This window comes from Ostrinia furnacalis, unplaced genomic scaffold (assembly GCF_004193835.3).
Source record: "Ostrinia furnacalis isolate ACB-3 unplaced genomic scaffold, ASM419383v2 OfSCF2004, whole genome shotgun sequence".
Lineage (NCBI taxonomy): Eukaryota > Metazoa > Arthropoda > Insecta > Lepidoptera > Crambidae > Ostrinia > Ostrinia furnacalis.
Window position 1 is genome coordinate 1 of NW_021132243.1, and position 24,646 is coordinate 24,646.

At 37.7% G+C, this 24,646-nt stretch overlaps 1 protein-coding gene across 1 annotated transcript in view; it reads right to left on the reverse strand.

Annotated features, from left to right (window-relative positions):
• Positions 1–16,560: 16,560 nt before the first annotated feature.
• Positions 16,561–24,646, reverse strand: part of LOC114354236 (uncharacterized) — a 35,027-nt gene continuing 26,941 nt past the window's right edge. The window contains exon 2 of the mRNA XM_028306501.1: positions 16,561–16,946. Within this exon, the coding sequence (XP_028162302.1) occupies positions 16,561–16,946 (386 nt within the window). The remainder of the gene's footprint in view (positions 16,947–24,646) is intronic.

The window sequence follows — 24,646 nt, forward strand, 5'->3', positions numbered from 1 at the left end:
TTAGTGAGAAGGTGATGTATTTAGTTTTATTTATATTTAAAGTTAATAAGTTAAGGTTAAGCCATTGCATTACATTACGAAGCGCCACTTCAGTATGAGAACGAGTCTCATCCCAGCTCTTTCCGTGTACAATTAACGCCGTATCATCAGCGTACGTGATGATTTTGCAGTTTAGGAGAGATTTTTGACACAGGCTATTAATATATACCAGAAATAGGGTAGGTCCCAAGACACTACCCTGCGGCACACCGAACGAGAGATGAGCTTCATTACTTGTGAAGTCGTTTATTTTAACATACTGCGTTCTGTCACCGAGATAACTACGAAAAATATCAAGTGCTACTCCCCGTACTCCAATCGATTCCATTTTATTAATCAGTAGAGGAATAGGGACAGTGTCGAAGGCCTTAGACAAATCGAGAAATACGCCAATAACCTTTGAGTTGTTATCAAGATGTTTAGTAACTGTTTCAGTGAGTAATAGGGTAGCGTCTTCTGTAGATTTATTTTTCCTAAAACCGTATTGGTTAGATGCAATGATATTATTGTGCTCCAAGAATAACGTTAGTCTCTTATTCAACACTTTTTCTAGGATTTTTGAGACTACCGACAGTACCGATATCGGCCTATAGTTCTCGACACTGTCCCTGCCACCACTTTTGTAAATAGGATGTACTAAAGCTCTTTTCAGAATATCCGGGAAGACACCGGTGTTTAGACACAAATTAAAGAAAAACGTAAGGGGAGGTATGAGAGCATTTTTAGCGCTTTTGATGACCATAGTTGGAATTCCATCGGAGCCAACAGCTGAGTTATTTTTCAAACTAATTATTATCCTTTCAATCTCCTCACAATCAGTATCAAACAGAACCATTGAATCAAGCGGTGATACTGATTTTCCATCATGTTCATCCTGATCAACTCTGTTAGTGTGGTGATTTGTTAAAATTTTGTTGGCTAAATTGGCACCGACTGCCGCGAAATAGTCATTGACTTTGTTTACTGAGTCAAGTGGGTCTTTAGCAAGATTAAGTAATTCACAAGGGGGCAAAGAGGGTTTTTTAATATTAGCTATTTTATTAATTGTATTCCATAGTCCTTTCGGGTTACCTTTGTTTTTTAATAGTTCAGATTTTTGATGTTCGATTTTTAACTTTTTTAGAAGATTATTGCAATAGTTGCGATACCTTGTGTAAATTAATTGAGCTATACTATTACTGGGATCCTTCTTTGCTTTCCTGTGCAATTCATCACGATGTCTGATGCAGCGCACGAGTCCTGGAGTAAGCCACGGCTTAATAAAACGAAGACGGTGAGGAATATTTATTGTTTTGGAGTTTAACTTAATAGCTTCTGAAATCAAGTCAGTAAGAGCAACGGCTGCAAGATTAGCATCAGTAGCGTTGAATACGTTTGTATAGTCAGCATTGGCAAGGTTTTGAGATAGAGCTGTGTAATTAATTTTTACGATGCTTTTATTAGTCACGTTTCTTTCAGTTTTACAATCTAGGCATAACAATAATGGAGCATGATCTGTTACCAAGGAGTCAAGGACAAAAGTTTTTGCAGGTTTGTCCGTCTTAAGCATAATGTGGTCAATACAATTACCAAAATGAGTCGGAAAGAAATGAGCTGCTAGAAGTCCGTGATGGGACATGACGTCAAGATATTTGGAGCCATTGGAGTCATTGCTGGTTGAAGAGATATTTATGTTAATATCACCGATTACTGCCACTGATTTGGTAGATTTCATATGAGTCAAACAGTTATCAAGGCTATTGCAGAAATTATCGATATTCTTAAATGAAGGTGAGCGATATATAGCAAGAATAGCATACTCGTGATTAAAGTTTAGTCTTAGACAGGTTGCGTCCAACAAAGATGGTGAAGAGATGTTATGTTTAATGTCGGAGCGAACATAGATAACTACGCCATCGTTTTGGTTCTTATAATCAGACGAATAAGAAGTGTAACCATCCAAATGAGGAATCATACTAACTTTACTTAGCCAGCACTCTGTAAGAATAATGATGTCACATTGGATACAGATTCTTCTTAAAAGAACCTCAAGGACATCCATATTGCAGTTTATGCTACGTATATTGGTATGTATGATTTTAAGTGACTTACATAGAGGATTAATATAAGTTTTAACACTTTCAGGACAGCAAGTGAGTGACTCAGCTACCTCAACCGAGTCGATATTATTAGATATGTCCTCAAAGAGCAGCACTTTCACAGATAAACTCTGTGGCACAGATTTGATTTAACAGAGGGTTAATTTTGAATATTATTGCAATGCTTGAAACAGATGAAACTAGTTGAAAAGTATAGCTGTGGAAACCAGTGTTAGTTGTGTTGAAGTGTAAGTGTGCATATGCAAGTGTATTGGAGTGATAGTTTGGTGTGGCGGCAATGTAACATTGTGTAGTAAGTGGTAATATGTGGTTATTCATTTCAAATGTAATATAATTAGCAAAATTGTAAAAAAATAATGATTTATAAATTATACATATTTACAACCATGTAAAACGATTAATACACCCAAATCAGCATGGCTTTCTGCCCAAAAAATCAACAGTCTCGAACTTGGTAAGTTATGTTAGCGATATATGTGACACTTTGGACAAGCAGGGAGAAGTTCATGCTTTTTACGCTGATTTCCGAAAAGCCTTCGATCTAGTTGACCATGATATGCTGCTGCTGAAACTGGAAGGCGTTGGTATTCACGGATCGCTGCTCAGATGGTGTGAGTCTTATCTCAAAAATCGCTCTCAGATTGTCAACTTGTATGGACATACTTCAGTAGCACAACTGGTGCCTTCAGGGGTACCTCAAGGCTCCCACTTAGGACCTTTGTTCTTTGTCTTATTCATCAACGACCTATCTTCTTGTATCAACTCGCAGTTCAAAATGTATGCTGATGACTTAAAAATTTATCGCGAAATTAATAATACTGATGATGTTCATACTTTGCAGGTGGATATTGGTAAGGTTCAGGACTGGTGTAAACTTAATGGCATGGTTCTGAATACGGGTAAATGTTTTGTGATTCGATTTACACGAAAATTACTTCCAATTACCTCAACCTACTTTATTAACGAGGTCCCTTTGATCGAACTTTCCAGTATAAGAGATTTAGGAGTGATAATCGATAGCAAATTAAGGCCTCCGAGATTAGGCATCAACCGGCTTAGTGCGCCGGCGGTAGCCAAAAGCTTAGGGGTGAGACGATTCAAGTCCGTCAAATGACCATTGTCCAACTAACTACAATCCGAGGTACCTACCTCAAAGATTTTCCGACTGTAATATGTTGTGTATGTTCCCCCTACAACTAGGTGGGACCCTGCTGGCAGAGCATTCCTATTAACTATTCTGTAACCACCTTTTTATGGCAAATAAATTATTAGTATTATTCCTCTTTATAATATTAGTATACATACATAACTTGCTGTTCCAAATGTTCGTCATTCGTTTTCGTTTCATCGCTAAAAATAACTTGATTTTATTTTTCATTACGTCTGAAATAGAATTTGTTGTAAAAATTGACTGTAATGAAAAATAACAATAAAATTTTTAATTACCACGTGATCGCAAAATCTACCACCAAGATTTTGCGGATACACTATAAAAGTCCAGCTACCTGTCAAAGATCAACGTACGCGTGACACATGTCAGCAGAGCACCGAGCGACGTGACCTCACTCTGGAACGCCTCGAGGCGGACTGAATTTGAACGATTCGTGCGCGGCGTTTTATAGTACTTTTCAAATACTCATAGAAAAAAAATTACAATGAATTATTTTAAAATTCACAGTAAATATGTTAGATAAGATATTCTTCTATCATATTAAGCTATTTTTGTGTTGAATAAAGGAAGAATATTAGTGAAAAAATCACTTTGATTTTTGGGTATTTCACGTTTTTTTAATTTGTGATTTCTTATTATAAAATGCTTAAATCTACAAATTTTCTCAGATAACTATTTGCCCAAGGATCTATGCTATAGGATATAAATGTTTGTTAAATCGTTTTCACAGTATTTTTATACAAATTTCAGCTTGTAAACTGACGCTAAAGTGGAAATTTACAAAACCTGTGTGGACTTATCTTGATAGAATTCTTAAATACTAAACCAATCGCAATATTTTCTCAATTAACTATTTAGACGACGAAATTGCCTAACTATTTATGCCTATAACATATTTGTAATATTACTGGTTAATGATTGTAACGAGTTGAAAAAGTACTGTTTTTGCGCCAAACGGCGTAAACGCTCTTAACTCAGTAATAGGGGGTACAAGTACAGTCCACCATAGATTTTTAATGGAAAATCGCACTTATAGTAACTACATAGGATGTTATTATTGTGCCGTCGTCTGTTCACACAAACAAGAGTAAACTTGCCCAGTTATATTCAATAGGGGGTGTCCCAATCTGGGGACGTGATAAGAGTGAGAATGGGACACTGACGCCTTGCTGTCTGACTTGTCTGAATCTGTTAAATGTTTTACTGTATGAAAACAGAAAATATAGAAGGTTATGCTTTTAGGTCAAGCAGAAATTGGAGTATGTATATTGTATATTATGAAACTTTATAGCATATTATTACCAAGATGTAAGCAGAATTACATAATTATGTTGTAGGAAGAATTTTTCTTTGAATTTTTATGAAATATTATGAGAATTCGCGCAATGAAGAAACGCTCATTAAAAATAATTTAACCTACTTACCTACTAGAATTTAAATTTCTGTTCATTATAAGTTTAAAAATACTCATGAGTTATTTGTCATTTACTTTGTAATGTTTGTTTAACAGCAGATGTTACTTTACTGAGACAACCCTGTATTTGCCAATTTCCAGCCGTAGCAAAAATTATGTAGACTATTTATTATATTGTATTGGAATTTTGACCTTATTATATCAAGGTAGGTACGTAACTTACCATATTTTACACTAAGGCTGGGTTGCACCATCTTACTTTAACTGAGACAAACGTCAAATTTCTGTCAAACTCCATACAAAAAATCGGTTATCGTCATAGTTAGGGTCAAATTTGGGTGGTGCAACTCGGCCTAAATATATATTGTGCTTGTACCTACAGTCAGCGTCAAATAGTTCGTGACACCCAAAGTGGCCAAAAAGTTGACAACACAACCTTATTCCAATTGTAACAAAGACGTGTTGCGAATTTTTTGGTTACTTTGGGTGTCACGAACTAATAATAATAAATAAGAAAATAATTTATTTGCCAGAATACGGTTACAAATGGTTATAAAAAGAGAAGTTTCCAACATATTCCAAAATATTACAAAAAATACGGTTATGTTTTAATATTAAAAAGTATAACTATTAACTATTTGACTGACATAATCTTAAACTTAAACACTTATGAAGCTGTGATAAGAATTATTTTTCAACAGCACTGTTTAATCTGATATGCAGTATACGAGCTCTTTGTGTCGCGAATAATATTGTTCATTGGACTACAACGAGATAGCCGACTGCGAATTGAACAAATTAAATAATTAAAATCACCATCGTTCCCATTCATTCATTCGTTCAATGCGATCGGAATTCCATGAATGTCACTGATAATTTCAAGTCGATTATTTCTGTAATTGATGAATTAATGATTATTCTCATTTAAGTATTTGCCTTTGAATGGGCCATACAAAAAGTGAATTAATTTAGGATTATTGAAATATGCATGAAAACTCCCACGTTTGACGTCGCTCAAATACCTAGATTATTTTTCACATTCTTATTAATTTCAAATCCTGTAAAAATGGGAAAAGCCAGTACCTAAATGAAAATGAGACGCACGAACGAAAAAACAAACCTTTTAATTACAAACTCGTAATTTAAAATCTTTTTTTCAGAGTTAGTTGGTTGTAAGGAATCATTTTTGGATAGAGTCCGGTCTCGTATTATGTCATGTTTGTAGAGCCAAAACGATAGGTTTATGTAGTAGGAACTATTTTGCCACAAAAATGCCTGCTGTCGGTACGTCTTTTGACAGTTTCAGAGCACTTTAATCTAGAATGCCTAAGTCCACGCCTCGGGGCGTCCTTTCAGCTCCGGTATTAATCTTCATCCGTCATTGAATGGACGTCAAATTTAATTATCCCTAATACCGATGTTAATTAACGGAGATAAGCCTTTTTTCGCGCAAAACTTTCCCAACAGATTACAGAGTTCCTACAAATTGAGATACTTGTTAATTAATTACAACAAAGAGTTTACGTTGACGATATCTTTAACTCGTTTATTATTTTAAGACTCCTTAACTACAACAACTTACTTGTTAGTGGTTTCTGGAACTTGATAAAGTTTCAAAGATCTTTTCCAGTTAATGAGGAACTTCTACTTTTCATGAAAGACCTAAACAAAAAAGGTATGTTTAGGTCCACCATAACCATTTAGTTATGCTTTTATTTGTTTTAATCATAACTTTTTTATTGGTCTATAGGAGTTTTTTTGTTTGCCTGAACGCGCTAATTTTTTCAAGAATTACTGGTCCGATTTGAAAATTTATTTCAGTGTTAGATAGGGATTTATCGAGGAAGGCTTTAGGCTGATAACATCACTATACAGCCAATAGGGGTGGAAAACTAAAGAAAAACGTTGCAAAAACGGGAAATATTATTCAAACTATTTTCACGCGTACGAAGTCTCGGGCACATCTACAAGATATTCTCCTTTTACTTCGAGTACCTACTTTTGTGGCTGTTCGTAAGCAATGCACGTATTGCACGTAGAGCTTTGAGCAAATCTAGCCAATAGTTAGTTATAGAGCCTATTATCTACGTCGCAGTGAACAGAATTTGGATCGGAAATGCCTGAATTATACAACTGTGTGCGAGGCTTACCCGACCACAGAGGAAGGATTATTGAGTGCCTAACTATAACGGCTGAGAGCCGACATACCTACATAATTCCTGCAAACATCATAGTGTTTTGGGTATTAGTAAAATATTTTTAAACAGGATTTTTTCGAAATCAACGACCAAGACCTCCACTATGGTAGTCGGATCGGCTACACTTTATTTTATCTGGCTATTTGTGAAAAATAAAACACTTTTTCACTTTACACTATACATTTTTGTTGCCAAATCCCGTATTACAAAGTGCATAAAATGCCTCAATCTTTAGTTTGACGAGCGGTCGTCTTTACTAAAAAAAAAGTTATAAAAATAATTAATTAGTCTGACTTATTTTTAAATATCCCCATTTTTATGTTATTTGGTGAACACACAGGTGTTACGGATTACAATGCAATATCTTTATAGTGTTGTGCCCTCCAGGGAGCCCTCTCACTATCAGCAGGATTACCCTTGTCCCGGTTATCGGACGCTTAGCCGTTGATTGTGACTTATGATGACTAATGGGAATCTCGGCTACGTGAGTGAATGAGTGAGTGAGTTGTTCTAGTTAAGGTAATTATAGACAAAAGCATTCACTTGTAACAGAACAATTAGCCGTTCTATGATATCTTCTAGCTAGTACCAAACGAACATGAAAATGATTTGGAAACTGAGCTTTTACCTGTATTGTACGGTACAATACGGTACAATTTGTACCATTCGTAAGAACGTTGAATTACATAGAAATGCCCATCAAAAAGCTCTAGTTTATATATCCGCCCTTACAAAATCTGCTCTCTATATGAATAAATCGTAGGCAAATACAAGTATGCCATTGAAGCTATTAATAGTTCGATCATCGAGAATTTTAACACGCTTTTCTAGTTTCATCGCGTTCGATTTACGTTCGGAAAAAGCGATTGAGTGAAATGCGATGTTATGTCTCGAGCAAAGCTTCACTTTCATCAAATTCGACGTCTAATAGCATATTTTATGTATTTATACCTAAGTGCGGTTTCAAAACAAAAATACTCTATGTAACCCAAATAATACTTCACTGTGCTTACCATGAGTTTACGTTACTTGGCCTCGCTAGCGACTGCGCAAAAAAATACATTAAATGTATGACAGATTGTACAGCGCCCCTAGCGGCTACTAACGTAACGTAAACTCCATGGTAAGCACACTGGTCATAAGTCACTCTTATAAATGTGTCTTGGAGCCTGAATATATTCCAAATTCAGGTCGGTAGGTACTTATAAGGATTTTGGGGAGAGAAGATGAGCTTCCGATTCAGCTAATACCTCAGCACTTCCGACCAAACCCCGACAAAACGAGGGTATTATACAATAAATACACCCCGGCGCTACATAATTTGCGTAACATCATCTCAATTAATTTCAACAGAATTAGCCTCAACTTTCAGCAGTGTTCTCAGAATCTATTTTTTCCACCCATACATCAACGTCTCCATTCTAATTGTAGCTCACGGAAAATTAGGATTCATTTCCTTTTACTAGTCCACAATTCTTTCTCTGATTAGTTGAAGACAAATAGGCGTGGAGTGTCTCGGAGAATGTATTGTCTTTCGATCTATTATTAGAATGAGGCTTACTGGGAGCTGTTGAGAAATAGTTTCCAGCGGCACCGATTACGTGGCAACCAGTGACAATATTTGGAATGCAATACTGATTGGAATCGATTACATTACATTGTTCTGTGCAATGGTTTTGATTAAGTTTAAGTAAGTAAGGAATGAAAATGATTATTGGATCAACAGATAGAAAAATGTATGCTTTGAAAGTAGGTAAACCAAGGGTTTCCTGATCTGATCTTTGAAATAAATATTATTATTCCTGTTACTAGCTTTCCGCCCGCGGCTTCGCCCGCGTGGAATTTTGTCTGTCACAGAAAAACTTTATCGCGCGCGTCCCTGTTTCAAAAACCGGGATAAAAACTATCCTATGTTCTTTCCCGGGACTCAAACTATCTCTATGCCAAATTTTATCAAAATCGGTTGCGAGGTTTAAGCGGGAAAGCGTAACAGACAGACAGACAGACAGACAGACAGACAGACAGACAGACAGACATAGTTGGGATTAGCAAAAATGTAAGATTAAAAAAACTTAGCTTAGTAAGATATTAGTAGATATCCCATACGTTTACTGGAAGGACACTTAGCAAGTTAACTTTATCCCCTTTTTGCTAAAATCATGAGCTCCTAATTCCCAAAATTTTGTGACGTAAGTTTGAGTCCAACGCTTAAAAATTTTCATTAGATGCCTTTTAAAATACAAGACACTCCACTAAATTGTCATTAAGTTCTTAGATAAAATAAATAAGAACTTAGAACTGCATTTTACTGCAGCAGTCGACGCAAAGGCATGACGATTCACTAGAAACTGGAAACTAAACACAAAATGTCAAGTAAAAGCATTTCATAGCTTTAGTTACCGAAAGATACTACAGACTACATGAAAGCCTGCATTGCTGCCGCAGTCAGGCAAGGCGTGAGGTGACGTCATGCGTGGCCAGGGCTACCAACACAAAATTGCGTATTGGGATATCTGAAAAACTGTTTTAATTTCGTTTCCAAATTGCAAAAAAACTTGCCGTTCTCCTGTCTTTAATGAGAAAGAAAGAAAAGTCAATGATTTATTTATTTATTCACACACACACAATATGGTATAAAAGTGGTAAAAACACAAAGAGAAATGCAGCTTGTCTCACCAGCGCAGCTGCCATGTGATTGAAGTTAAAAAAAAAATAGTTTAGTTTGATTTAATAAGATTGCATAGTGTAGCTACTTACTTTTCATGATGGTAATAACTCAGATTAACTACAATAATAATATTAAGCATTTCACTTTTGATCATTAACAAGAACAGAACCCGGTTTGTCTAAACACAAAGTGTCCGGGTACCATTCACTATTCGAAAACAAAGCCCGGATGTCCGGGGATGTTTGGGACAAAATCCGGAGACCCGGACGGGTGGCAGCACTGGCAGCCCTGCGCGTGACTCGAACGGGGCGACCGGGTCAAGGGCAGGCGGGATCCACTCTGGCGCTGCTATTAATAAAGTATAACGTTAATAGATTTTACTTAAACATAGACAGACAACCCTTGTGCAAAGCGGACGTGATGCCCTTGTGGTGTGTCAAATTGTCTGTGGTGTTTAACTCATAAAGAGTTATTTTGGCATCATTTTTGCACTGAACTCGTTCAACGGTTGAGGAAGTACACTGCAGTCCAATGTAGTTTCCCTATTCGTGTTTTAGTTTCAGAAAATATGATGTAATCTTGATAAAGATAAAACCAAACGGGACGCTGAAAAAATGCTATGGTATTTGTAATGTTTCTCTTGATGGTGAACTTTGTCTTTTTAAAATGACTGCAGTACTTCAATAGCGTATATTATATGGATATGAATACTTATAAAATGTAGTGTGGATCAAATCGAAGAATAAAATAAAAGAAAAAATCAAATCCTAAACTTCTGCTATAATAATGAAGATGAGTGGATAAACGCAATACGCCGAATTCGTGAGCCAAGGAAACTTTCTTTGTACCCTTTTAAAAAGTTATGGCCTGATAATGTATTGAAAGTATGTATTTATCCAGAGGCGTGAACAGTGACAAAAGATTGGGCGGGTCAAGGACATGAGGGATCTATTAAGCGCCTCCATTTTTATGACGTATCAGTTTTATTACAAATAATAGGGGCAGGGGTTTATTCTTGACAATGTCTTTATACGACACTGTGAGACTACATATCGTACTAGCGGCAGTGGGCGGGGCACCTAGCTCGTAGATGGCCATCGGGGCAGAAAAGTTCTCGAGTGGCGACCATGGGCCGGAAGACTTAGCGTGGGCAGGCCTCCCACTAGTAGGACCGACGATCTGGTGAAGATCGCTGGAAGAACCTGGATGTGGGCAGCGCTAGACTGGTCGTTATGGAAATTCTTGGGGGAGACCTTTTGTCCACTGGCGGACGTCATTTGGCTGAAACGAACAAATGATACTACTACATAATATGTTCGCACATAAAAGATTGATTTCAAAAGGTATCCATTATATCAGTGAAGCTCTTTAGCTCTCCAACTCGTGCAACGTTAGACACAATCCGAGATGTTTTAAAAGAATGCCAAAGAAATACAAAGCGGTTTCATTGAGGTTCCAATGGCTACAAATAGTTTCTATGAAGTTCCATTATTGCAATTGCAACTCAACTCCGATCTCTGCAATGTTGCAGAAGCTTGCAGCACAAGGGGTTCGCAAACTTATCAGATACCCTAAGAAAGCAAATAATACTAAGTATACTAATAAAGTTGTCCAACACTGAACCGTCCCAGCTATGAAATTGACAAGAGGGCGCTACTATCAACTAAATAATGTGTTATTAGTTTCGGTTTTCGCCACGGAGGGGTCCTATAAACGTAATTATGAGATTCATAGGAGCCACTGTCAATACTAGCATTTTAGTTCAAATTTTTGCCGCTAGGTTTGACTCTATAAATAAAATATTGTGTCTGCTGTGAATTAAAAAAAACTATATTCTCCGCAGTGCCAACCGATAATACCGCTGCATACATTATAAAAATTAGCATTCACAGTTCACACCACCTGTTTCATGCTAATAATTGGAATCTTGAACGGCGTTTCATGCAAACACCGCTGGTGACGTCAGAGCCACAATCACTCGCGTCCCAAATTCTCAAGGTGAGGGGATGATCGATGGACCGCGCGTCAACGCATTAGACTTTTTATCTCGTTCGCTTTTTTCGTCCTTTTCCAGGCCTGTTTAAGCCGAGATTTAGTGGAGTCTACTTAGTTGTGTGGGGTGTAAGGCATGATAGATCGAAGGTATGCCTAGGTGGACGACCACCTCATAAAGGTAGTAGAAAGGCTCTGGATGTAGGCCGCTACCAACTGGCCATTATGGAAATTATTGAGGGAGGCCTATGTTCAGCAGTGGACGTCCTATGGCTGAATTGATGATAATAAAGACTCGAAGGTATGAGCAACCGTCGGTGTCAACTTAATCAAGAAATCAAAAAATGGTTTTAACTGGGCTCGCTTTTTCGAGAGTTATGTTACAAACATGACTACATTACAGCGTAGTTATTTATGGAAATACTAGCTTTCCGCCCGCGGCTTCGCCCGCGTGGAATTTTGTCTGTCACAGAAAAACATTATCGCGCGCGTCCCTGTTTCAAAAACCGGGATAAAAACTATCCTATGTCCTTTCTCGGGACTCAAATTATCTCTACGCCAAATTTAATCAAAATCGGTTCAGTGGTTTAGGCGTGAAAGAGAGACAGACAGACAGAGTTACTTTCGCATTTATAATATTAGTATAGATAATATCTTCTTTGCGCAAGCAGTGCTAGGCCCATGTGAACGCGTTCCTCAAAATGAGTTATAAATTGCATTAATTTTTTGACCTTATAATAAAAAAAATTAAGATAAAGATGGGATTATACAAGGCTTTAATGTAACCATAACCAACGCTCCCAAGTTCTAACATACGAAGGACAATACAATACAGAAACGTCAGTTTGTTTAACTGCATTCGCTTACTTGATTACGCTCCGCTAAGCTGTAAACTAGTGAGATTACTCGGCAGCACACCGCTCTCTGTGTAATGTGAACTAGCTTTAGGCCATCTATTTACTAGGAAACTATTGAGACGTTACCTATAGTTGGATATTTGTGTTGGACACGTTAGGCTAAAACAAACCCATTTGAAAGGAAAATTACATCGCTTTGTGTCAAATTTTGACTGAAACTGAAAAAACAATGCTTATCGATTGGCAGCATTATTATTAAAGATCATCAACATCATGTTTCACTGAAAGATGCTAAATAGTTTGAACGTTTCACGGATGCAGCAACAATTTTTCATAAATTCAGGAAAATTACACCATACTTACGCACTACCAGCACAACTTCCAAGTTACATACATTTTGAGTAACATTTTAGACNTTCTGGACGTTAATTGTTATCCAGTTGAGTCACGGCTTTAGGCTTGCCTAAGGGCATGTTAGCTGCAGGATTAAGGCTGACGTTCCACTAAAGAAAAACGTGTAAACTAAGTGTTAGGTAAAAGCAAAGGCATCATAATCTGTAACTAAGTAGTGAAGCAAGTAAAAAGACGTGCGAACTATCATTATCAGCAGGCATTTTTAATCTTCATTGCAGAAGCACGACCCTCTCTAATTTACCAGAGGTTGGAGGAGTGCCGACACACCCCACTCACCTCGCTAGACTGATTGAGGAGGCTAAGCAGCACTTCTGATAACATTACCTATAATTTTCTCTCAATTTTCTCAAATATCACACACCCTTTACTTTCTCCACCGAATTTGTAAACCATTTTTATATCATTTTTACAACAGCAAAGCTAATCTGTATTCTGTACGCTAAGAAATACGGGTTCATGTTCCTTTACATCAGTGTTTTTCCACCATTTTCATGACACGACACCCCTCCTAGTATGAAAAAATATTTTTCATGCATTTTATAATGATACAAAGATGTTTTTAGGGACCGAATACTTCAATCCATACAACATTATGCATTTGCATTTATTAGATTTGGGATAAATATATCTTCATAACTTTAATGTTTTTTTACTGAGGTAGTTTTTACGACCTCTCGCGACCCCTATAGAGGCTTCGCGACCGGACTTAAAGTTTGGAGTCACATAATAGGACAGGCAGACAAACGATTCTATTTGTGGATATCATACCATATCCCTCGCATCGCAGCTTATCTATCACTAGCTTTCCGCCCGCGGCTTCGCCCGCGTGGAATTTTGTCTGTCACAGAAAAACTTTATCGCGCGCGTCCCTGTTTCAAAAACCGGGATAAAAACTATCCTATGTTCTTTCCCGGGACTCAAACTATCTCTATGCCAAATTTCATCAAAATCGGTTGCGAGGTTTAAGCGGGAAAGCGTAACAGACAGACAGACAGACAGACAGACAGACAGAGTTACTTTCGCATTTATAATATTAGTTGGGATTGCAGGAACGGCAGACTAAAGGAAGCTATTTCAGTAGTGAACACGAAGGAAGTCCGAATGCTTTTACGGTCTACGGAAACCCACATAAACGTGTTATGTTTTGAGATAAAATTTTATATTTACCGTTCGTACGTTCGTAGTAAAACCGAGAGTCGAATAGTGGTTCTGTATTAAAATGATATGATTCCAAACGCAGCAATTGAAAATTGTATTCGTGGTAGGTATAAGTTTTTTTTAGCAATTTGAGATGAGTTTTCAAATTGGGGGAACTACTTGAATTGAAAATCGCGTAAAATATTAAAGGAAAAGGAATGAAAACGGGAGTTGGAGAACACGGAACAAGATAAAGTTAAATGAGCCGGGGTGAAAAAAACAACGGAAAATGAAAATGCATAATTTATGAAAGGCAACATCGAGTTCTTTCTATTCCAACTGGGACTTATAATTTTATAATTAAAACGCCAAATGAAGATTAGTCAGATTCGTGAATTAAAAATCCGTTTACAAGAAAGGAAAATGTTAAGGTAAAAATGTAAAGTGATCAATAAGTCACAAAGAGGACATTGGTCTTCAAATATTATGCTATTTTCTGTATTATTGCCAATTAGCTAGCCATTCAGAGCTAGCCATGGCAAAATGGATTAGTGTGTGACTGTGTGTTCTATTTCACATTATGACCACAACAGCAATGGGTAACAAAGACAAACAAGTTCAAAACAGCAAAGTGTTTTCGTTGCTAATTTAATCTTCTAAAGAGGTTTTAATTAAGGGCCGAGCTGGGCATTTATTTAAACGTGAACACTGCCCTACTTGGGGGTTAAAGCCATAAAATAAACGCCGAAGTTTTTGTTATAACCGGCAGACTTATGGCACGCTTGTGCGATGTAATATTTCAGTTACAGCGCTTATTAAGGCTATCGGCTGTGTAAAGCTGCATTTCTTTGCCGGTTCTTTACTAGCAGTTACCTTTTCTTAATTAAATGTTATTATTTACTAGCTTTCCGCCCGCGGCTTCGCCCGCGTGGAAAACTTTATCGCGCGCGTCCCTGTTTCAAAAACCGGGATAAAAACTATCCTATGTTCTTTCCCGGGACTCAAACTATCTCTATGCCAAATTTCATCAAAATCGGTTGCGAGGTTTAAGCGGGAAAGCGTAACAGACAGACAGACAGACAGACAGACAGAGTTACTTTCGCATTTATAATATTAGTTGGGATGTTTGAAAAATACAGGGTTGTATTAAAACTCGCCGTGTCGCGGAATACATTTTGGCGTAAAAAAATTATTTTGTTTGCAATTAAACTTGTGTTAAACTACACTCTAATTTTAAGTTACGACATGTTGATACCATTTTAAATGCTGACTTAACACCTTATGTACACATGTTTGAACAAATAAATGTATCTTTATCTTTATCTTTAAAAATTAAATTAGCAACATTACATAATAAATGCTACCAGCATAATTGGTTGTGTAAGTGACATCTTTGGTTTACAGATTTCCCAGCATAATTGGTTGTGTAAGTGACATCTTTGGTTTACAGATTTCCCTGAGGACACTACTAAGTATTTCAGTTGTAATCTTTAAGTTACACAAAACCGCAAACTTAGCTAGTGAATTATGCTTAAAGACCTCACCCTCACCAGCCAAAGTTATTAAAGTGTACCTTAAATAGTACGGTAGCGTAATCCCCTACTGTCTTCAGTAGGACAGAGTAGTTTCTAGTTCTAGTAGGTAAGGTATTTAACTCTTCTAGATAGAAGTGTTAAATAGAACCTACTGGTATCTATCATAGAGCCGGGTTTTGGTCAATGGTGGAACGTGGAACCCATATAATATCAGCGGGACTAAGAAATCCTAATTATATTTGCATACTACATAGAAACTAAGACTTACCAGACTTAGACACTCGGTACCGCAGTCCCCTTCCGCCTTTCGGATGGCATCGGTTATACGTTCCAAAGTCCCCATAGTTATTGTTCACTCTGCTATAATCCGCCAAATGCCGATTGCCGTCTAAATGGTTCGGCAATGAGCGGTTCCATCCCATGACGTCGCCGACCACGGAGCCGCATACGGACGACTCCGTCTGGCTCTTCGAGTCGCCATTGCAGAGGTCGCCACTGGAGCGGGCGCGGCGCCCCTTCAGACCCTTGGCGGAGTGCTGGCTGATGTTGGAGCCCATCGCTCGGCGGGACCTCAGACGGGCCCCGCCGCCCGCATCGCGCTGGCTTGGCACACATCAGTGGGACTAAGAGATCCTAATTATACTTATTACATAATTATGTAGAAACTAAGACTTACCAGACTTAGACACTCGGTACCGCAGTCCCCTTCCGCCTTTCGGATGACATCGGTTATACGTTCCAAAGTCCCCATAGTTATTGTTCACTCTGCTATAATCCGCCAAATGCCGATTGCCGTCTAAATGGTTCGGCAATGAGCGGTTCCATCCCATGACGTCGCCGACGACGGAGCCGCATACGGACGACTCCGTCTGGCTCTTCGAGTCGCCATTGCAAAGGTCGCCACTGGAGCGGGCGCGGCGCCCCTTCAGACCCTTGGCGGAGTGCTGGCTGATGTTGGAGCCCATCGCTCGGCGGGACCTCAGACATCAGTGGGACTAAGAGATCTTAATTATACTTATTACATATTATGTAGAAACTAAGACTCACCAGACTTAGACACTCGGTACCGCAGTCCCCTTCCGCCTTTCGGATGGCATCGGTTATACGTTCCAAAGTCTCCATAGTTATTGTTCACTCTGCTATAATCCGCCAAATGCCGATTGCCGTCTAAATGGTTCGGCAATGAGCGGTTCCATCCCATGACGTCGCCGACGACGGAGCCGCATACGGACGACTCCGTCTGGCTCTTCGAGTCGCCATTGCACAGGTCGCCACTGGAGCGGGCGCGGCGCCCTTTCAGACCCTTGGCGGAGTGCTGGCTGATGTTGGAGCCCATCGCTCGGCGGGACCTCAGACGGGCCCCGCCGCCCGCATCGCGCTGGCTGGCCGCACACCGCTCCTGGTTTGCCTGGACCCGTTGATCTGGGAACAAATGGGATTGTTAACTTTTTGTCCTTTGAAACTAAAACTCTATGGACGTAGTTAGATGCATGCGTTCGATATTGTTTCCGCATTACTCGAGAAAATATGACGAGAAGAATAATTTAAGCTTGTAATAAACGAATCATTGCTTATTCCAGATTCCAGAACGCATGTTAAACAATGGACGAACTTCCCTACGGCTGATAAGAGTAATATGATGGATACCTTGAGCATTTAACATAGGTAACATGCATATTTCTTTTTAGTCTTACACTTCGTTTAATATCATGGTACCAGAATTAAAATTGTTTTTAACGAATAGAGTAGACTTCTGGGTTATTTGAAGTTTTCCAGTTTGACACTATTTCATTACCAGGCTATAGAAGAAGAATCTTTCGTTCTAAAACAGTTATGCGAGCCTTAGCTTTGTACTTTATTAGGTCACTAGTTATAAACAAAAATATAATTCAGTCGTTTTCATACACGTCTAATGGTATTCGGCGTCTGCGTTCTGATTGCCTCTGAACCACAAAAACTCGTATAAAACTGTGTGAAAAATCTCATCGCGGCGTTGCTTGCGGATTTCCCAGACTCGAAGTCGTGTAAAATCGCATTCCCAAAACGATACTGAGATCTGGAGAAAGGTCAAGACACCGCGATTCGTGATAGAGCCGCGCTCTTGAAGATTGCGATTAAGAAAACAATGTACCGGTCTTAAACATCGAGACGTGACAAATTACCTCCGACACAACTCACAGAGAAGAGCCATCTCAAATGCTAATGTGCATTTATAATTTAACTAAACATGCTTTCAAGGCGTTTTAGAGGAGCTACTTCTAAGAGACAAGCAGTTTAGGTAAGCTTGCGCTTTACAGTAACGTTTCTGTTTCCTACACGTAGCTAGCTTACTTTAGTTTCTAATGTTAGTTGAATTCGCTTTGTTTGCATTATACTGCAGTGTAAGTCGTATAAAAGCTACGTACAACAAAAAACACATTGATTTTTCCGTTTCAGCTCTTCTTCTTCTTTTATTTTGGCGACGGCTTGGTTTTGAGACAATGACAACTTCTCAAAATGACAACTTCTTAAAATGTCAACTTCGCTAAAAGACAACTTCTCATAATGTCTATTTCTCACAATGACAAATTCGCATTTGGTCTACTTCGCATAATGTCAACTACTTGTTGATATTTTATTTTCATTATTTTTAGAGTTCTAGTTCTTCTAGAGTTGTCATTATGTGAAGTTGACCAAATGCGAATTTGTCATTGCGAGAAATAGACAAAGAGAATTTGTCTTTTAGCGATGTTGACATTTTAAGAAGTTGTCATTTCGAGAAGTGGACATTTTGCGCCCCGGTTGTCATTTTGAGAAGTTGTCATTCCGAGCTGAAACGGATTTTTCAGTCGTCTTAATTTATTTTCAGTAAGTAAAAATGCACCCCAACAATAACAAAAATCTACTCTATAATCATAGAGTGGGGCCAGTTGCCAGAAGAAAAAATAATTTGAAAATTCAATCCAGTGTCTTGGTCCGTGGACCAAGCTAAAAGTGGGCCACGTCGCTGGAAGACTCCTAATCTATTTATATAAAAATGAAACCCGTTTTCCGTTGTCACGACATAACATGAAAACGGCTTGACCGATTTGGCTGATTTTATTTGTAGTTTTCTAATACTCTGTACAAGGTTTTTACGGAAAAAAATATAAAGGAAATCTCTACGCTAAGATGGTACGAAGTTCGCCGGGTCAGCTAGTGTTTAATAAAATAAATAAACTTTGCGTCCCACTTTACATGTAGGAAGAATTTGAAAATAAATGCGGATGATGCGGATATGGATCGCGAATCACACGTATCAAAAACAAAGAATATTAAGCCTGGCTGTTCTATTTGTGTTGTGACTCCGGCGCCTCCATTCACAATATTTTGAGCGGCAATAAAGAATGCTTTACTGAGAATGAATCCGAGTTACTTAGTTTTTGCATGTCCTTCACCACTCCCCGGGGAGCGATGGGAAAGATAGATGGGTGAATTAAAAGCAGGTAAATGAGTGCCATTGTGTCCTTTGTTGTGCTCTAAAATGTTTTTGCTTTACGTCTGACAGGTACCTATAATCAGTGGGAATGTAAACATTGACGTAAATACGTGACTGTATAAAAGAGGCCTGTAGTGTAAGTTTATATTTCCCACTATACCAATGTTGTGCAGTGTTTTCTGGTCCATACATTGCTTAGTGACTAATGGTCTAATAGTGGTCCCTTAGGAGTCTATCAATGCAAGGGTGCACAAATATGTAGGTACAACTATTACTCTATTCTAAGGGCTCGTTACGTAAGTAATGCAGGATCCCACAATACTGCACTGACATATTCGAATTCCAAATTCGAACGGATCGTTTTTTGGTGTAAACAGGATGTTCGTGTGAAAGCCAATATTAAAACATGTTACTAAACGGGACCCTACACAAAAAGTTTCTGCAAACGGGATGTTGCCGTAGAAACAAGCCTTAACTATATTATGTCGTACTAGCTTTTGCCCGCGGGTTCACCCGCAATTTAGTTTGTCACAGATTGTCATAAATTTTAGCCTATATGTTATTCTGGGTTATAAACAATAATACTGTAAAGTAACATCAAAATCCGCTCAGTAGTTTTTGCGTAAAAGAGTAACAAACATCCAGACATCCAAACTTTCGCATTTATAATATTAAGTAGGATATGATATGAGACGCCTCTAAGTGACCACGACCGCTCTGAAGAAGAAGAAAATATTATCTTACTTAATTATTAGGTATTTGTGCTGTGTTCTGATGCTTCTATGTTGCTAGCATCGCAGTTATTTCGCAGCCGTGTAAAATCGATCGATCTCATACGATCTTAATTACGTTGTTGTTAATCAACAACTCTCAACGGCTCGCGGAGTTCTTTAGAAACACGCAGTCATACCGGAGTAATTTCGATGTTATTAGCGAAAATATTGAAACTCATAATGAGGATGTAACACACAAAAGTTTTTATGAAGTTCGCCGCTTGCGCCTTCTTACGGAACATCGTAAAATTGCGTTCTATTCATAGATTAATGTTGTTCTTTTGCGGTACAGTTATTTGTACTGTTGTCTATTTTAAGTATCAAACAGTCTGGAGATTTTTACAGTGACTCATCTAACGTGTGTAACAATTTGCTTTAGGCTTGAAGATTGCGTTTCATGAGAAAAAAATCACAACGACTATAATGCATTTACTTCATATCACGAAGACAGGTACATCAAAACTAGTTGATATTACATAGGGAATAAGGTTTAACCCTCGCTGTACGAGGTGGGGTGTGACACACCCCAGTCCATTAAAAATAGCCACAATTTTAAAAATTTGCAAGTGCTGAATTTGAAATTCTCAGNAGGTCCGAGGATCGTGGTGGCCAAGCTACTGCAGACCCCTCGTCCAATCCACTGTTCACCAAACGTATTATTCGCGCACTTGACGTCCTTATTGTGGGGGAGCACCATCCTGCTGGTAGTAGAGCAGTTGGTGTAACGCTAAGGGTACGTCATCAAGCATTTCGTCTAAGACGTCTTGCAGACACTCCAAGCACCATTTTGATTAAATTATTCGTTGTTTGAATACACTTTAGTCATTTTTGTATTATTTATAACGTGATTTGTGTTTGATGGATTTCTCAGTTTTTTACAAGTGTCAAAAAGACATTTTAAAGACAATAGATTGCAATTCATATTTATAAAAATACAATAAAAAGTAAAAAAGTCTCCATCGCCATCGCCAACAAGTGATGTGCATGCGTTACGATAATTAGTGGTGTGTTTAACAGCTTGTCGATAAAATAAAATACTCAAGATTAAAAAAAAAATTTTCGGGCACTATTTTTTTACGGATTTGTGTTCAGTATCAGTAATATAGTAACCTCTGTAAATATGGCAAGAATGCAAAGTAACACCCTGTATAATTCAGTCGTTTTCATACACGTCTAATGGTATTCGGCGTCTGCATTCTGATTGCCTCTGAACCATAAAAACTCGTATAAAACTGTGTGAAAAATCTCATCGCGGCGTTGCTTGAGGATTTCCCAGACTCGGAAGTCGTGTAAAATCGCATTCCCAAAACGATACTGAGATCTCGAGAAAGGTCAAGACACCGCGATTCGTGATAGCGCGCTCTTGAAGATTGCGATTAAGAAAACAATGTACCGGTCTTAAACATCGAGACGTGACAAATTACCTCCGACACAACTCACAGAGAAGAGCCATCTCAAATGCTAATGTGCATTTATAATTTAACTAAACATGCTTTCAAGGCGTTTTAGAGGAGCTACTTCTAAGAGAGAAGCTTTAGGTAAGCTTGCGCTTTACAGTAACGTTTCTGTTTAGTTCCTAATGTTAGCTGAATTCTCTTTGTTTGCATTATACTGCAGTGTAAGTTGTATAAAAGCTACGTACAAAAACACATTGATTTTTCAGTCGTCTTAATTTATTTTCAGTAAGTAAAAATGCACACCAGCAATAACAAAAATCTACTCTAGATTCATAGAGTGGGGCCAGTTGCCAGAAGAAAAAATAATTTAAAAATTCAATCCAGTACCTTGGTTCGTGGTCCAAGCTAAAAATGGGCCAAGTCGCTGGAATATGCGGACGATGCGGAAATGTATCGCGAATCACACTTATCAAAAACAAGAAACAGTAAGTCTGGCTGTTCTATTTGTGTTGTGACTCCGGCGCCTCCATTCACAATATTTTGAGCGGCAATAAAGAATGCTTTACTGAGAATGAATCCGAGTTACTTAGTTTTTGCATCTCCTTCACCACTCCCCGGGGAGCGATGGGAAAGATAGATGGGTGAATTAAAAGCAGGTAAATGAGTGCCATTGTGTCCTTTGTTGTGCTCTAAAATGTTTTTGCTTTACGTCTGACAGGTACCTATAATCAGTGGGAACGTAAAAATTGACGTAAAATTACGTGACTATCTAAAATAAGCTTGTAAGTTTAAGTATAGTTAAGAGTTTCATTTCCCACTATACCTACTAATCATGTTCAGTGTTTTCTAGTAGGTACTTCAATTGCTTGGTTTTTGTAATTCTAAAGCCGTCCTTTAGCGGTCCGGTGTGTGAATACATTAATAATACCTATAGAGAAAAAATTTGGCTCATCATAATAATATACATCACTATATGTCACTACTATCGATGTGGATCCATTGACTTGACCAAGTAAAACGAAAGAAAAGAAGAATATATCGTAAGTTTTTGATTATTCTGTGTTGTATTCTGATTCTGATGCTTCTATATTCTATGTTCTATGTTGCTAGCATCGCAGTTATTTCGCAGCCGTGTAATATCGATCGTTCTCATACGATCTTAATTACGTTGTTGTTAATCAACAACTCTCAACGGCTCGCGGAGTTCTTTAGAAACACGCAGTCATACCGGAGTAATTTCGATGTTATAACGAAAATATTGAAACTCATAATGAGGATGTAGCACACTAAAGTTTTTATGAAGCTCGCCGCTTGCGCCTTCTTACGGAACATCGTAAAATTGCCTTCTATATATAGATTAATGTTGTTCTTTTGCAGTACAGTTATGTGTACCTACTGTTGTCTATTTTAAGTATCAAACAGTCTGGAGATTTTTACAGTGACTCATCTAACGTGTGTAACAATTTGCTTTAGGCTTGAAGATTGCGCCGCATGAGAAGAAAATTCACAACGACTATAATGCATTTACTTCAAATCACGAAGACAGGTACATCAAAACTAGTTGATATTACATCTATACTTATAATAAATCTGTAGAGAGGTCAATTCTGTACATGAAATATATTTTCAAAATAACTATCAGGGGGTGATTAGTGATCGATACTGATGCCAAAAATGCAATCAGTAAAATTTTTGTCTGTCTGTCTGTCTGTCTGTCTGTCTGTCTGTCTGTCTGTCTGTCTGTATGTTCCTTATAGAAACAAAAAGTACTCGATGGATTTTAACGAAACTTGGTACAATTATTCTTCATACTCCTGGGCAGGTTATAGCATACTCATTTTCTTTCATCAGAATTGTGGTAAATTGAAAACCGATGATCAAAACAAATTTATACCCTTCCAGTTTTTAATTTACTTTTAAATTATAAGTAAATACTTGTACTTTGTTAAATGAAAACGGTTGTCATAATAAAAGGCACTAATTAAAAATTATACATAGGAAACTGATTCCTAAATTACAAGAACAACGGAAATTGTGTCTTTTTGTTTTTTTATGATAAAAATGTTATAATACATATTTTCAGCTCAGAGCATTTCTTAAACCTAATTAGCATACGTAAATAATCAATATTAAATATTAAATTCCACCTAAAAAAATGTTGAATGAAAATTTTATCACTTTGTATATTGGGGTGTGTATACCCCACCTGGTACGGGGCGTAACTTTTAGTCACCTCGTACACGGAGGGTTAAAATTGTTCAACAAGATCATCATTAAAATAATAAAATTAATTATGATGATCATAATGGATGATACTACGTTGAATAAAAGAAAAATTAACTAAGTAACGTATAGTGAATTAACACATTATCGATTGCATCAAAGAGAAGTCATAACGTGTTGTTTGTTTTGAAGTTAATTATGCATGAAGATTAGTACACAGGCAACTATCATTTGCATAACTAAGACATTTGGGACCATTATAGCCGTAATTTGCGTAAAAACCAACCCAATCACTACACTATCCCAATACAAAGAATCCCAGCAAAAACTGCAAATCACTAAATGGATCAGATCGTGACTTGGTTTTTCGATAAGCAGCGAATAACATGGGAAAGAATTTCTGTTTTGTTGATACTGGCGACACCATTCTTGTTGGCAAACAATAGAAATACGCAACGCACAAAGAAGTCCTAAATGGCCTTTAGCTCTAAGTAAGATAGTAAGATACAGGGTGGTAATTAAAGCACAGACAAACGTGCGGATTGTTTGATGTATGATATAATTTTACTGCGTTAATACAGGCTTACGAGGCTAATCACACGTTCTAAATCTAGAAAATAAGAAAATGAGATCTGACAGTAAGAAGGTACTTTGATGTTGGCCTTATTTAATTTGCAAAGCTTTAGAAAAGAGCTCGTCAGTGGGAAGGAAAAGAATAGGCTCATATGGCGCTTTAGCATGTTTTCCTTTCCACTTAGTTGGCCTAACTGATTTTTTTATTATTTCTGGTGCTTTCTCTGCACACAGTTGTATTTATGTTTCTGCATATTGCATATCTTTCAACTACGGCATCTGGGTTTCTTTTTACCCTGTATTATGCAAGGCTGTTGTACCTACACTGTACCTGTTTAGTGGGAAGAATCACAAGTTTTGTTACAATAAGAGCGCAATGAAAGTTCTTACTGAAAGAAGGTACTTTTATGCTGGTTTTGTATTTATGTTTCTGCATATTACATATCTTTCAACTACTCAACAACTACTATCTTTATTCTTTTTACCCTGTATTATGCAATGCTGTTGTTGTACCTGTAATACTGTAGGTACCTGTTTAGTGAGAAGAAAGATCGACACAGCAGCGGAAGTTCTATTGTGCATTGATGCACTCTTTCCTCTGTCAATAAAATATGCTCTAAATGTGACCTGACATAAAAACGGACAGTTCTTTTGTACGAGAACAATAACCAGTGCAATACCAAGAAAAGTCCAATATTC